This window comes from Amblyraja radiata, chromosome 22 (genome assembly GCF_010909765.2).
Source record: "Amblyraja radiata isolate CabotCenter1 chromosome 22, sAmbRad1.1.pri, whole genome shotgun sequence".
In the NCBI taxonomy this organism is placed as follows: domain Eukaryota; kingdom Metazoa; phylum Chordata; class Chondrichthyes; order Rajiformes; family Rajidae; genus Amblyraja; species Amblyraja radiata.
Window position 1 is genome coordinate 6,117,474 of NC_045977.1, and position 13,697 is coordinate 6,131,170.

General features: G+C 45.6%; 1 protein-coding gene across 1 annotated transcript in view; it reads right to left on the bottom strand.

Annotated features, from left to right (window-relative positions):
* Nucleotides 1–8,549: 8,549 nt before the first annotated feature.
* The window catches only part of rsl1d1 (ribosomal L1 domain containing 1), a 28,112-nt gene continuing 22,964 nt past the window's right edge, over nucleotides 8,550–13,697 (bottom strand). The window contains exons 8-9 of the mRNA XM_033040300.1: nucleotides 12,232–12,438; nucleotides 8,550–10,531 (exon numbers count right to left, since the gene is read on the bottom strand). Of these exons, the coding sequence (XP_032896191.1) occupies nucleotides 10,208–10,531; nucleotides 12,232–12,438 (531 nt within the window). The 3' untranslated portion in view covers nucleotides 8,550–10,207. The remainder of the gene's footprint in view (nucleotides 10,532–12,231; nucleotides 12,439–13,697) is intronic.

Here is a 13,697-nt window from a genome sequence, read left to right on the forward strand (position 1 = left end):
TCTACCAACTAATCACTATATTTGAAGTTTTTATTTCCATTTGTTGACCAATTACTTAAATCATCACTTCTAATGTCAGAGTTTCCAGACAAAGAACAAGTTTCTATACACCCCTCAAAGGTGGTAATAGTCACATTTCAGCAGCGTCTGCAAATCACATTATTCACTGCAACCTTGCAGTAAGCCGTTTGACCCGAAGAGTTGATCCTTATCCTGGTTGTAGCAGAAGTCATAGAGCACGGAAACAGCCCCTTCGGCCCAACTTGCTCACACCGACCAACACATTCCCGCTACACTCGACCCACCTGCCTGCGTTTTCACTCCAACCCTGTCCTATCTATGTATCTTTCTAAATGTTCCTTAAACATTGCGATAGACACTGCCACAACAACCTCCTCCAGCTGCTCGTTATACACCCACCAGCCTTTGTGTAAAAAATCTACCTATCAGGTTCCTTTTAAATCTTTCCCCCTTTACTTTAAACCTATGTCCTTTACTAGTTTCTCTACTCCAGGCTGTGTGTAATAACTCGATCTATTCCTCTCATGATTTTATACACCTCTGTAAGATCACCCCTCATCCTCCTGCACTCCAAGGAATAGAGTACTGGCCTATTCAACCTCTCCCTGTAGCTCACACCCTCGAATCCTGCCAAGATAAATCATCTCTGCACCCTTTACAGCTTGACAACATCTTTCCTATGACATGGTGCCCAAAACTGAACACAATGCTTTAAATGTGGCCTCACCAATGTCTTATATAACTGCAACATGACCTCCCAACTTTGATAGATAGAAACATAGAAAATAGGTGCAGGAGTAGGCCATTCGGCCATTCGAGCCTACACCGCCATTCGATATGATCATGGCTGATCATCCAACTCAGTATCCCATCCCTGCCTTCTCTCCATACCCCCTGATTCCTTTAGCCACAAGAGCCACATCTAACTCCCTCTTAAATATAGCCAATGAACTGGCCTCAAGTACCTTCTGTGGCAGAGAATTCCACAGATTCACCACTCTCTGTGTAAATAATGATTTTCTCATCTTGGTCCTAAAAGACTTCCCTCTTATCCTTAAACTGTGACCCCTAGTTCTGGACTTCCCCAACAACGGGAATAATCTTGCATCTAGCCTGTCCAACCCCTTAAGAATTTTGTAAATTTCTATAAGATCCCCCCTCAATCTTCTGAATTCTAGCGTGTACAAGACGAGTCCATGGCCGTCCGAAGGGGGGGTGCATTGGGTGCGACCGCACCCCCCCCCCCCCCCCCCCCCCCCCCCCCCAAGAAAAAATCACAAAAAAAAAATTGGAAAAAAAAATTCAACGTTTCCACTTTGGAAACGGCCAGTTCTCTGTTCTCCCGTCGCCGGGCAAGTGGCTGAATCTGAACCCAACGGCTGTAACCCCAACACCAGACTCCCCTCACCCCCCCCCGCCGCCGGGGCCCAAGCCATCTTCCCCCCACACCACCCCCGCTGGGCCCACGCCACCCCTGTTGGGCGCATGCCACCTCCGCTGGGCGCATGCCACCCTCACTGGGCCCATGCCACCCGCGCCACCCCCGCTGGGCTCATGCCCCCCCCCCCCCGCTGGGCCCACGTCACCCCCGCTGACCTCCGCTGGGTCCACGCCACCCTCGCTGACCCCTGCTGGGTCCATGCCACCCCCGCTGGGTCCACGCCACCCTCGCTGATCCCCGCTGGGCCCACGCCACCCCTGCTGGGCCCCCGCCACCCCCGCTGGGCCCACGCCACCTCCGCTGTCCCTCGCTAGGTCCACACCACCCTCACTGACCCCTGTTGGGCCCACGCCACCCCCGCTGGGCCCACACCACCTTCACTGACCCCCGCTGTGCCCCCGCCACCCCCGCTGGGCTCACGCCACCTTCATCCCCCCCACCCGCTGGGCCCGCGCCACCTTCATCTTTGCCCCCCCCCCGCAAGAAAGAGGGGGGGATGTGAGAGGGGGGAGGGGGAGAGAGAGAGAGGGGAAGGGATGGGGGAGAGAGATGGGGGAGGGGAGAGGGAAAGGGGGATTATCTTTAGTGAGATTGCAAAATTAAGGTAGGTTTTAGAGCTATTATATTTTCTCCATATGAATAATATTAAACAATATCAAATAATATCAAACAATTGGAACTGCTTTCTTTTCCTTGATAACAATACTGAAAAATATGAATTCCATAGTTTGACATAAATACACATTTTAATGGGATCATTATATACAGATGTAACATTTCAATTTCGAGATCGAGGGGAGGGGGGGGTTGGGGGCAAATATGCGTCAAGCCGATAGCCTAATCGTTAAAGAGTTAAAAGATAGCCTAAATGATAAAGAGCTGAGAAGAGGAATCAGAGCTGCCAAGGAAAGGTACTCTGAGAAGTTGAGGAGCAAGTTCTCAGCTAATGACTCTTCTTCAGTTTGGAAGGGCATGCAAGAAATCACCAGCTATAAGAGGAAAGCCCCCCGCTCTTTGGACAATCGTCAGCTGATGAACGACCTGAATGAGTTTTACTGCAAGTTTGAAAATCAGAAACGTAACCCTGAAATCCCTTACCCCACAAACACAGCCAGACCCCAGTCTGCAAAGAATGGACCCTGCACCCTCTCCTTCCCATTCACCACTTCACACCTACTTAAGGCAAGACTCCAGTATGAAGAAAGTGGACCCTTTCCCACCCCACCCAACACTTCACACCCACTCACAGCCTGACCTCAGTCTGCAAAGACTGGGGCCTTCCACACCCATCCCACTCCAATCACCACTTCACACCCAATTACTCATTTTTAACCAGTCCCTGCCTGCTTCAAAGTCTCCACTATTGTCCTTGTACCCAAAAAGGTAAGGATTACTGGTCTTAATGAATACAGGCCTGACGCACTGACCTCTGTAGTCATGAAGACCGTTGAAAGGCTTGTGCTGGCCAAGCTGAAAAATATCACAATCCCTCTGCTGGACCCTCTGCATTTTGCATATTGGGCCAATAGATCTGTGGATGATGCAGCCAATCTGGGCCTACACTTCATCCTCCATCAGCTAGACCGCCAGGGAACCTATGCGTGGATTTTGTTTTATTGATTTTAGCTCTGCATTCAACACCATTGTGCCAGAGCTACTAAGCTCCAAACTTTCTGAGTTGACTGTGCCTGAACCCCTCTGTCGGTGGATCACCAGCTTTCTGACAGACAGGAAGCAGCATGTGAGGCGGGAAAGCATATCTCGGACCCCTCAAACGCTCAGCATAGGAGCACCAAAAGATGCGTACTCTCCCCTCTCCTCTACTCTCGCCACACCAATGACTGCACCTCCACAGACACCTCTGTCAAGCTTCTCAAGTTTGCGGATGACACAACCCTGATTGGACTGATCCAGGATGGGATCTCTGTACTCTTTTCAGTTTGACATCTTTCCTATAACATGGTGCCCAGAACTGAACACAATATTCTAAATGCGGTCTCACCAAAGTCTTATACAATTGCAACATGACCTCCCAAGTTCTATACTCAATACTGATGAAGGCCAAAGTGCCAAAATACTTTTTGATCACCTGATATACCTGCGACACGACCTTCAAGGAACCATGCAACCATCAACCATTCCTCTGCCCACCTGGCTAATTGATCCAGATCCTGCTGCAATCTTTCACAACCATCTTCACTATCTGCTAAACCAATCACTTCTTTATCATCAGCAAACTTGCTAAACTTGCCCTGTTCTGTGACGTTTCACAGAGTGCTGGAGTAACTCAGCGGGCCAGGCTGAGTATAGAAGTTGGGAGGTCATGTTGCAGTTGCATAAGAAGTTAGTGAGGCCACATTCAGAGTATTGTGTTCAGTTCTGGGCACCATGTTATAGGAAATATGTCATCAAACTGGAAAGGGTACAGTGAAGATTTATGAGGATGTTGCCAGGATTAGAGAGCCAGAGCTAGAGGGAGAGGTTGAGTAGGCTGGGACTATTTCATGGAGCACAGGAGGATGAGGGATGATCTAATAGAGGTGTATAAAATCATGATTTTAATAAATATGGTTGAGTCTTTTGCCCAGAGTAAGTGAATCGAGGAGCAGAGGACATAAGTTTAAGGTGAAGGGCAAAAGATTTAATAGGAATCTGTGGGGTATGTTTTTCACACAAAGGATGGTAGGTGTATGGAACAAGCTGCCAGAGGAGGTAGTTGAGGCAGGGACTATCGCAACATTTAAGAAACAGTTAGACAGGTACATGGATAGGACAGGTTCGGAGGGATATGGATCAAACGTGGGCAGGTGGGACTAGTGCAGATGGGGCATGCTGGGCCGAAGGGCCTGTTTCCACACTGTATCACTCTATGACTCTATCTTTCCCTCTCAAACCCATTCTCCTGCCTTCTCCCCATAACCTCCGACACCCGTATCAATCAAGAATCTATCAATCTCCTCCTGAAAAATGTCCATTGACTTGACCTCCACAGCTGTCTGTGGCAATGAATTCTACAGTTCACCACCCTCTGACTTAAGAAATTCCTGCTCATCTCCTTCCTAAAGGAATGTCTTTTAATTCTGAGGCTGTGGCCACTGGACCTAGACTCTCCCACTAGTGGAAACATCCTCTCCAAATCCACTCCATCCAGGTTTTTACCATGCTGGGACAGACGGCAACAGCTTCACACTGTGTCCCAAAGCTTGTGTCCTGTCCTGCATCACCCAAGGCAGCAGAGATGTTATAGGAGAGGGCAAGCACCGTAACAAAGTAGCTCACGATGGTTTGGGTAACATTCAGGAATGTCTATGCATGTCACATCATGAATATTACTGAAGAACGGTCTTGACCCAAAATATAATCTATACCATTTCTCCAGAGATGCTGCCTGACCCACTGAGTTACTACAGCACTCTGTGACATGTCACCTATCCATGTTCTCCACAGATGCTGCCTGACTCGCTGAGTTATTCCAGCACTCTGTGAAACGTCGCCTATTCATATTATCCGCAGATGCTGCCTGACCCACTGAGTTACTCCAGCACTTTCTGACTATTTTCCCTTCACCCATCTGCCCAAGCCCACTCTCCCCCTCTTTTCCTATGTTCCTTTCCACCCATAAACCTCTCTCTGCCTTTACATTTCACTCCTCTTTCAAATCTGCTCTACTTATCTACATGCATTTTTCTTCTTCACTTTTTAATCATAGAATGATGCAGTGTGGAAACAGGCCCTTCAGCCCAACTTGCCCACACCGACCGACATGTCCCATCTAAACTAGTCCCACTCACACGCGTCTGGCCCATATCGATCTAAATCTGTCCTAGCCATGTACGTGTCCAAATGTCTCTTAAACATTAGGATAGACCCAGCCTTAACTACCTCCTCTGGCAGCTCGTTACATACACCCAGCACCCTTTGTGTGAAAAAGCTACCTCTCAGGTTCCTGTTAATTTCTGAAATATTGGTCATAAATTTGGTGCAAAAATGCTCCAAAATAAGGCTCAGAATGCATCAGAGAGCATCTAAAAACCCTGGCATCGAGGGACTTCACGCTTCTCGCACGTGATGTGCGCAGCGCGCACATTATTTCACATTAAGTTTTTTGTAATTCTGTCATGCCACCCCCCATTTTGAAAAGCTTCGTACGGGCCTGTGAGTCTATCCAGTCTTTCTTCATATGAAAGTCCTGCCATCCCAGGAATCAGTCTGGTGAACCTTCTCTGTACTCCCTCTATGGCAAGAATGTCTTTCCTCAGATTAGGAGACCACAACTGTACACAATACTCCAGGTGTGGTCTCACCAAGACCCTGTACAACTGCACTAGAACCTCCCTGCTCCTATACTCAAATCCTTTTGCTATGAATGCTAACATACCATTTGCTTTCTTCACTGCCTGCTGCACCTGCATACTTTCAATGACTGGTGTACCATGACACCCAGGTCTCGTTGCATCTCCCCTTTTCCTAATCGACCACCATTCAGATAATAGTCTACTTTCCTGTTTTTGTCAGCAGTGGATAACCTCACATTTATCCACATTATACTGCATCTGCCATGCATTTGTCCACTCACCCAACCTATCCAAGTCATCTTGCAGCCTCCTAGCATCCTCATCACAGCTAACACTGCCCCCCAGCTTCGTGTCATCTGCAAACTTGGAGATATTGCATTCGATTCCCTCATCCAGATCATTAATTTATATTGTAAATAGCTGGGGTCCCAGCACTGAGCCTTGTGGTACCCCACTGGTCACTGCCTGCCATTCTGAAAATGACCCGTTTACTCCTGCTCTTTGCTTCCTGTCTGCCAGCCAGTTCTCTACCACATCAATACTGAACCCCCAATACCATGTGCTTTAAGTTTGTATACTAATCTCTTATTTGGGACCTTGTCAAAAGCCTTCTGAAAGTCCAGATATAACACATCCACTGGTTCTCCCTTATCCACTCTACTAGTTACATCCTCGAAAAATTATATAAGATTCGTCAGACATGATTTACCTTTCATAAATCCATGCTGACTTTGTCCAATGAATTCACCACTTTCCAAATGTGCTGCTATCCCATCTTTAATAACTGACTCCAGAATTTTCCCCACCACCGATGTTAGACTAACTGGTCTGTAATTCCCCGTTTTCTCTCCCCCTCCCTTTTTAAAAAGTGGGGTTACATTAGCTACCCTCCAGTCCTCAGGAACTACTCCAGAATCTAAAGAGTTTTGAAAAATTATCACTAATGCATCCACAATTTCTGCGGCCACTTCCTTAAGTACTCTGGGATGCAGCCTATCTGGCCCTGGGGATTTATCGGCTTTTAATCCATTCAATTTACCTAACACCACTTCCCGGCTAACCTGGATTTCGCTCAGTTCACTCAGATGCAAAGTGCTGGAGTAACTCAGCGGAACAATCAGCATTGGAGAATTAAAGTGTTTAGCAACCGGGAGTTCAGGTTGGTCCAGGCAGACTGAGTGAAGGTGTTCAGCGAAACAATCGCCCAGTCTACATTTGGTCTCTCCGTTGTATAAGAGTCCACATCTTGAACAACGGATGCAGTAGATGAGGTTGGAGGAGGTGCAAGTGAACCTCTGCCTAACCTGGAAGGACTGTTGGGGTTCCTGGACAGAGTCGAGGGAGGAGGTATAGAAACAGGTGTTGCATCTCCTGCGGTTGTTGGGGAAGGTACCTGGTGAGGGGGTGGTTTCTGTGGGAAGGGATGAGTTAACCAGGGAGTTACAGAGGGAACAGTCTCCGCGGAAGACGGAAAGGGGTGGAGATGGGAAGATGTGACTAGTGGTGGGATCCCATTGGAGGTGGCGTAAAAGTCGGATTATGTAGTCATATCTGATGGTTGATACTCAGTACTCTGACTGAAAACTAATGGGTCGAAAGTCTTGACTATCCTCTCTACTAGGTGTGACACCGCTTTCAAGGAATCAAGTGGTCAAAACTGGAACAATAAACCAGAACCATGCACCTAATATCCCTCAATGACAAGTAACTGAACAAAATGGGGATTCAAACGCTCTATCTATCTATACATAACTAAAACTCCGATCTTGTTATCTTCAGGTTTGGCGGTCTTTCTATTTGCACAAAAATGGTTCATGTGCTGTGAGTGCACCAAGTCTCGTTCCGATTGGTAGAATGCCGTAAAAGTTAGCGCAGTTTCTTCCCGTCACTCCCCAGGATGGTCCACCCCTTCCTGCACCATCGCGTCTTTACTGGAGCCGAGGATGGCCAGCGGACGTTTCCAACCGGACTTTCGGAGGGACCCAAAGCAGCCCAGCCCAGGCCAGCACCAAGCAGCCCAACATCAGAGACCCGTCCCAGCCCAGCCCAGCGTGAGAAACCCAGCCCAGCCCGGAGTCAGAGATGTCACCAAACAGAAAGCGGAGACTCTGATCCTGGCAGAGAATGACCAGCGCCCGCTGTGAGTCCCCATCGCACCGCCAATTCCAGCCACTACCCTCTGGTCCCCCTCTATGGCTCCTCCCTCCCTCCCATGATGCCCCCGTCTTTTCTCCGAGCTCACTCCCCGCCCACACAACCCTCTCCCCCACACACAATATTGCATTGGGGTTACAGGTGAGTGGTGGAATATTGCGTTGGGGGACCAGGCCTCCCGTGTGACTGGAACTCAACAGTTATAGTTATATTTATTAAATATATGAAACCAGTTTTACATGCATTACTCAAACCATCTTGCACGCACTAACATTTCACAGGCCTGGATAGAGTGGATGTGGAGAGGATTTTTCCATTAGTGGGAGATTCTAGAACCAGAGGTCAGAGTCAGAATAAAAGGATGTTCCTTTAGGGAGATGAGGAGGAATTTCTTTAGTCAGCTGGAGATGAATCTGTGGAATTCATTGCCACAGAAGGCTGTGGAAGTCAAGTCAATGGATATTTTAAAAACAGATAGATGGATTCATGATCAGGGAGAAGGCAGGTGCACGCAGTTGAGAGGGGAAGATAGATCAGCCATGATTAAAAGGTGGAGTATACTCGATGTGCCGAATAGCCTAATTCTGCTCCTATGACATCAGCCAATGAGCTATATTAGAAAATCAAAGAACTGAAGCTACAATTTAAAAAAAGTTTTATTTGATGTCTGAAGGCCAATATACTATTAATAAACAAACTTGTGACATGAGTTTATATTTCAATTGACTGTTCTCATGGCAAACGTTCCTCACAGGGCAACTACAATGAAGATGAGCCAAATTGAATACAAATATGGGCATATATTAAAGAGCATTGCAATCTTGTGCATTGGAAATCAAATAAAAATCTTGCAATGCATTTCCCTATTACACTAAGATATCACTAAAATTGAACAATCTGATTCACATTCAGACATGAGAAATGTTTTTGTACAATTTTGTTGCAGTTGATATTAAAATTTAAGGAACATCCATTCTTTTGCAAATGTACTTATTCTGCATCGGTTTTGATTACACTGTCATTTGTTCTTTGCAATGGACAGCTGACTGTACTGAGTTATCTGTAAGCCTCTTCCACGGAGGTACAAAGACAAAAACCAAAAAGATAAACGTGAGGTTATCCACTTAGACGGTAAGAACAAGGATGCAGATTATTATCTCAATGGTGTCAGATTAGGAAAAGGTAAGTGCAACGAGACCTGGGTGTCCTTGTACACCAGTCACTGAAAGTAAACATGCAGGTAGAGCAGGCAGCGAAGAAAGCTAATGGCATGTTCGATCTCATAACGATTTGTGTATAGGAATAGGAATAAAGAGGTCCTTCTGCAGTTGTACAGGGCCCTGGTGAGACCACATCTGGAGTATTGTGTGCAGTTTTGGTCTCCTAATTTGTGGAAGGACATCCTTGCCATTGAGGCAGTGCAGCGTAGGTTCATGAGGTTAATCCCCGGGATGGCAGGACTGTCATATGAGGAAAGATTGGAAAGACTGGGCTTGTATTCACTGGAATTTAGCAGGATGAGAGGAGATCTTAAAGAAACGTTATAGAATGGACTGGACAAGCTTGATGCCGGAAAATTGTTCCCAATGATGGAGGAGTCCAGAACCAGGGGCCACAGTCTAATAATAAAGGGGAGGCCATTAAAAGCTGAGATGGAAAAAAAACTTTCACCCAGAGAGTTGTGTATTTGTGGAATTCCCTGCCACAGAAGGCAGTAGATGCCAATTCACTGGATGAATTTAAAAGAGAGTTAGATAGAGCTCAAGGGGCTAGTGGAATCAAGGGGTATGGGGTTACCGATTGTGGATGATCACAATGAATGGAGGTGCTGGCTCAAACTGCCTAATGGCTTCCTCCTGCACCTATTTTCTGTTTCTATGTTTCTAAGACATAGTTAAAGCATTAAATTATTGCCTAGACTGTGACACAGAATCACACTAACACAATGTCCTTTAAGGAGAAAATGGCTGATGGGCGAAGGAAAACATGTATCAAGGAGAGACAGCTGGTTATGTCGTTCGTTGAAAAATACAGACACGAAGATCAAAGTATATTTTTGATTACACCAATAATTAGTTAACATTCTTTATTACCAGGATTGATACACCGATGATAGTGATGTTATCATCGTTATTGGTTATCAATGAAAGATCTAATTTACATTATTAAACCGCGTCACGTACACCTGAACAGTTATTATAAAAAAAAATTCAAACCGACCACTTTGCATCGTAAAGAATTTACTAGCAGTTTTTGAATAAAAGATTTACACTACTCAAATATACAGGGGTAAAACTCAGACAGACTGCGGAATCTTTTGCTTTTTTTTCTGTTTGGGTGTATTCATTGTCTTCGGGGCTCCGAGCGACTTTCTCTCAGGTTTTTTAGCTGTTTTCTTTCGCGCAATTTTCTCCAAAGAAAATTCATTTTCTTTCACTTCTGGTTTTGATATCTGAAGGCCTTTCCCTTTTTTACCCGGAGTTTGCGGTTTGAGACTTCCTAGGTTCTTGTTAGGCGTTTTCTGCATTTTTTTGTGTTTTATTTGCTGCGGTTTTTTACCAACTGGGGTCTCGTTTTCATCAACTGGCTTAGGTGTGGTGTGGGCTACGCCTTGTAATTTCTGCACAGCAAAAAAAGGAACATAAAGGAATAAAGACAAATCTGATATTAAATAGAGAAAAAGACTAACGGACTAGTTTGTAATGAGACCTAATTTCCATAAATGGCAGCTAATTCACTTCAAATTAAGAACGCTTCACAGTGAGATATCCTAGTTGCACACAAAAATCACAAATCACTCCCAAATTTATATGCGAGAACAATTAAAATTCTGCCAATTTTCAATTTGTCACTGCTGGTAGAATTAAATCAACCAAAAATGTGTAGGAAGGAACTAAAAACATGCTTGGCTTTTGTTACATTTATAAACAGTCAAGCGTATTCCACAGGGTTCCGCTTTGGTTAAAAAAATCCTTTCCATACAAGAGTCACACTAACTACTAAATTAACTGTGGGCGGCACTATGGCGCAGCGGTAGAGTTGCTGCCTTACAGCGCCAGAGACCCGGGTTCGATAAGGTGCTGAATTTACGGAGTTTGCACGTTCACCCTGTAACCGCATGGGTTTCTCATGGAAATGGGGGTTTCCTCCCACATTCCAAAGACCTGCAGGCTTGTAGGTCAACTCGTTTCTGTAACTTGTCCTTAAAGAGTGCAGTACAGAACTAGCTATAGTTTGTTGGTTGATGTGGACTTGATTAGCCGAAGAGCCTGTTTCCACGCTGCATCTCTAAACTAAACTAATTACTTAGAATTCATTGTTGATGTGCACTCCCTCAGCCCTTTGTTTCATACTTTATCTCACTTTACAAAAACTGTGCCCAAAGTATAGTTCCGTGTTTTTCACATTTGCCTTCCCTTGCTTCACTGTTTCCTTCTTTTGATGACACAGGAGGCTATTTTTCCCCATTGGGTCCAAGTTCACAACCAGCAGAGTGCTATTCCCTCATTCCTTGTTTTCCTTATTTCCTTGTAACACGGCAGCTTATTCTCTTTCTCTGGTAGTTTTTCCTCCTGTATATTCAGTCTATGCTTGGTCAGTATTTAAAACAAAAATCTCCAAACCTTCTGTTTAGCTGGAGTAACTCAGCGGGTCAGACAGCATCTCTGGAGAAAAGGAATAGGTAAAGTTTCGGGTTGAGCCCCTTCTTCAGACTCCAGAGATGTTGTCTGACCCGCTGAGTTACTCCAGCTTTGTGTATCTCCAAACCTTCTCTCCCCGTTAATTCTTGGTTTCTGTAGATCTGCCTTTCCATAGCATCCCCCCTCAATATCCAATTACCTACTAATTTTCTGTCTGCCTTTCTCTCTTTCTCATCCTAAATCATTTCCTAATGCCTTTGCCTTACTCATCCCCACCAGTTTTTCAGTTTCATTCCCTTTGTGTCCATTGTGCATCCGCCCCATTTCCCATCTGCGTTCATCTTCCCCCCATTACCCCACCCTGCATCAGTTTCCCTTTCTGTATATCTTGTCATTTTTCCTTCTTTCTCTCCCTACTTTTTGCTCTCCATCCCATTGTGCCTCACCACCACCAATGCATATCCCATGTCATCGCATTTGCTTATCTCTATTTGTGCTTAATTACTCAGTCACCTTTTCACACTGACGATCTGGATGAGATGGTCATATATTTAGGCACATAATCTATAATTCATAGTGAACACACCAATGGTATTTGTACACAGGGATGTCATGCAAGGACACAATTTGTTCCAAGACAGAAAACAGAAAAAAAATCCATATAGACTATGCAACATACTTGTAATTTTGCCTTCTTTGCAGGTGTTTGCTCGTCAATAGGGACCAGTTGCGGTATTTCTTCTGCGCAATGCTTCTTGCCAATAGAAGGCTTTATGTTTTGAGAGTTTTTTTCCACTGTCTCAAAAAGAACATTGGTGACCTCAGATGATTGTTCATCAGTTGGAGCTTCCAAGTTCTTCACTTTTGCTGTTTTCTTCTGTTTCTTCTGATGGAAAAAAAAGAATGCATTTAAAACAAAATGTAATGAGACCTTCCGCCATGTTAAATGATCACCTTTAAGGAAAATGACAACTTCATATATCTCAACGATCTACTCTGGTTCCTGGCAGCTTAGTTCATGATGTCTACTGATTGGGCATGGATCAGAATTAATGCTTTCTCAAAACACAACTGCAGTTTGACTTTTCCACCCACTGGTAAGTACAAAGTAGAATAACTCATTATACAACCATTTATTGTTCAACAATGTCTTGGAACTAAATGATTTTATTTGCAGTATTCTTCAAATTGAAATGTACCTCCAAGAATCCTCGATTTCCTTTTGAGGAAACCAATAATTGAGGTGCATACTGCTTAAAAATTCAAATGTCAGCAACACCTTTCTGAAGTTTTAATCTGCTTCCATACCAGAAACAGATATATTCAGCATCACTTTACAAATGCGATATTTTTCCAGGATGTAATCAATTTATTAGACTCCATCCAAAGTACCTGCAGTTAGTGTTGGTGGCTGGAGTGGACGGGCAAGATAAAACAAAGATTGGGAATGTGGGAGCAGTGCTCCTATTCATTAAAGTCAAAGTAAAATGTATTCGTCACATGCACCCGGAGGTGCAGTGAAATGAATTTGCCAGCAGCGATACACTTGAAAAAATACACAATACACAATAGAATTTAACACAAACATCCACCACAGCACTCTTCACTGTGGTGGAAGGCAACAAAGTTCAGCCAGTCCTCGTCCTTTGTTCATCCGTGGTCGAGGCCATAAACCCTCCGTAGTTGCTGCAATGGACGGCCGGATGTACAGGACTTCTCATCGGGATGATCCAAACTCTGACGTCGGGAGGGTCAAACACACTCCGCGGCTTGGAGCGCCCGAATCGGCACTTTCCTACCGGGGATCGCGGCTTCAGGATGTTATAGGCCGCTGGCCGACGCTCTTCTCTGGCGATCATAGGCAAGGGATCCCAGACTCCGAATGGTAAGTCCACTCCACGCCCGCGGCTAGAAGCTCCACAGACCACAGCCCCTTGATGTCAGTCACCAGGCCAGCGATCGGAGCACTCCTCTCTGGCAACCCCTGGCAAGGGTTCGCCCGCTCCGCGATGGAGAAGTTCACGCTGCGCCCGCTGCTGAAGCTCCGGGCCCGACTTCGGGAAAGGCCGCTCCAATCCAAGCTGCTAGGCAGCGAGGGAGGCGACATGGAAAACGTCGCCTCTGTCGAGGAGGCGACCAAAAGTG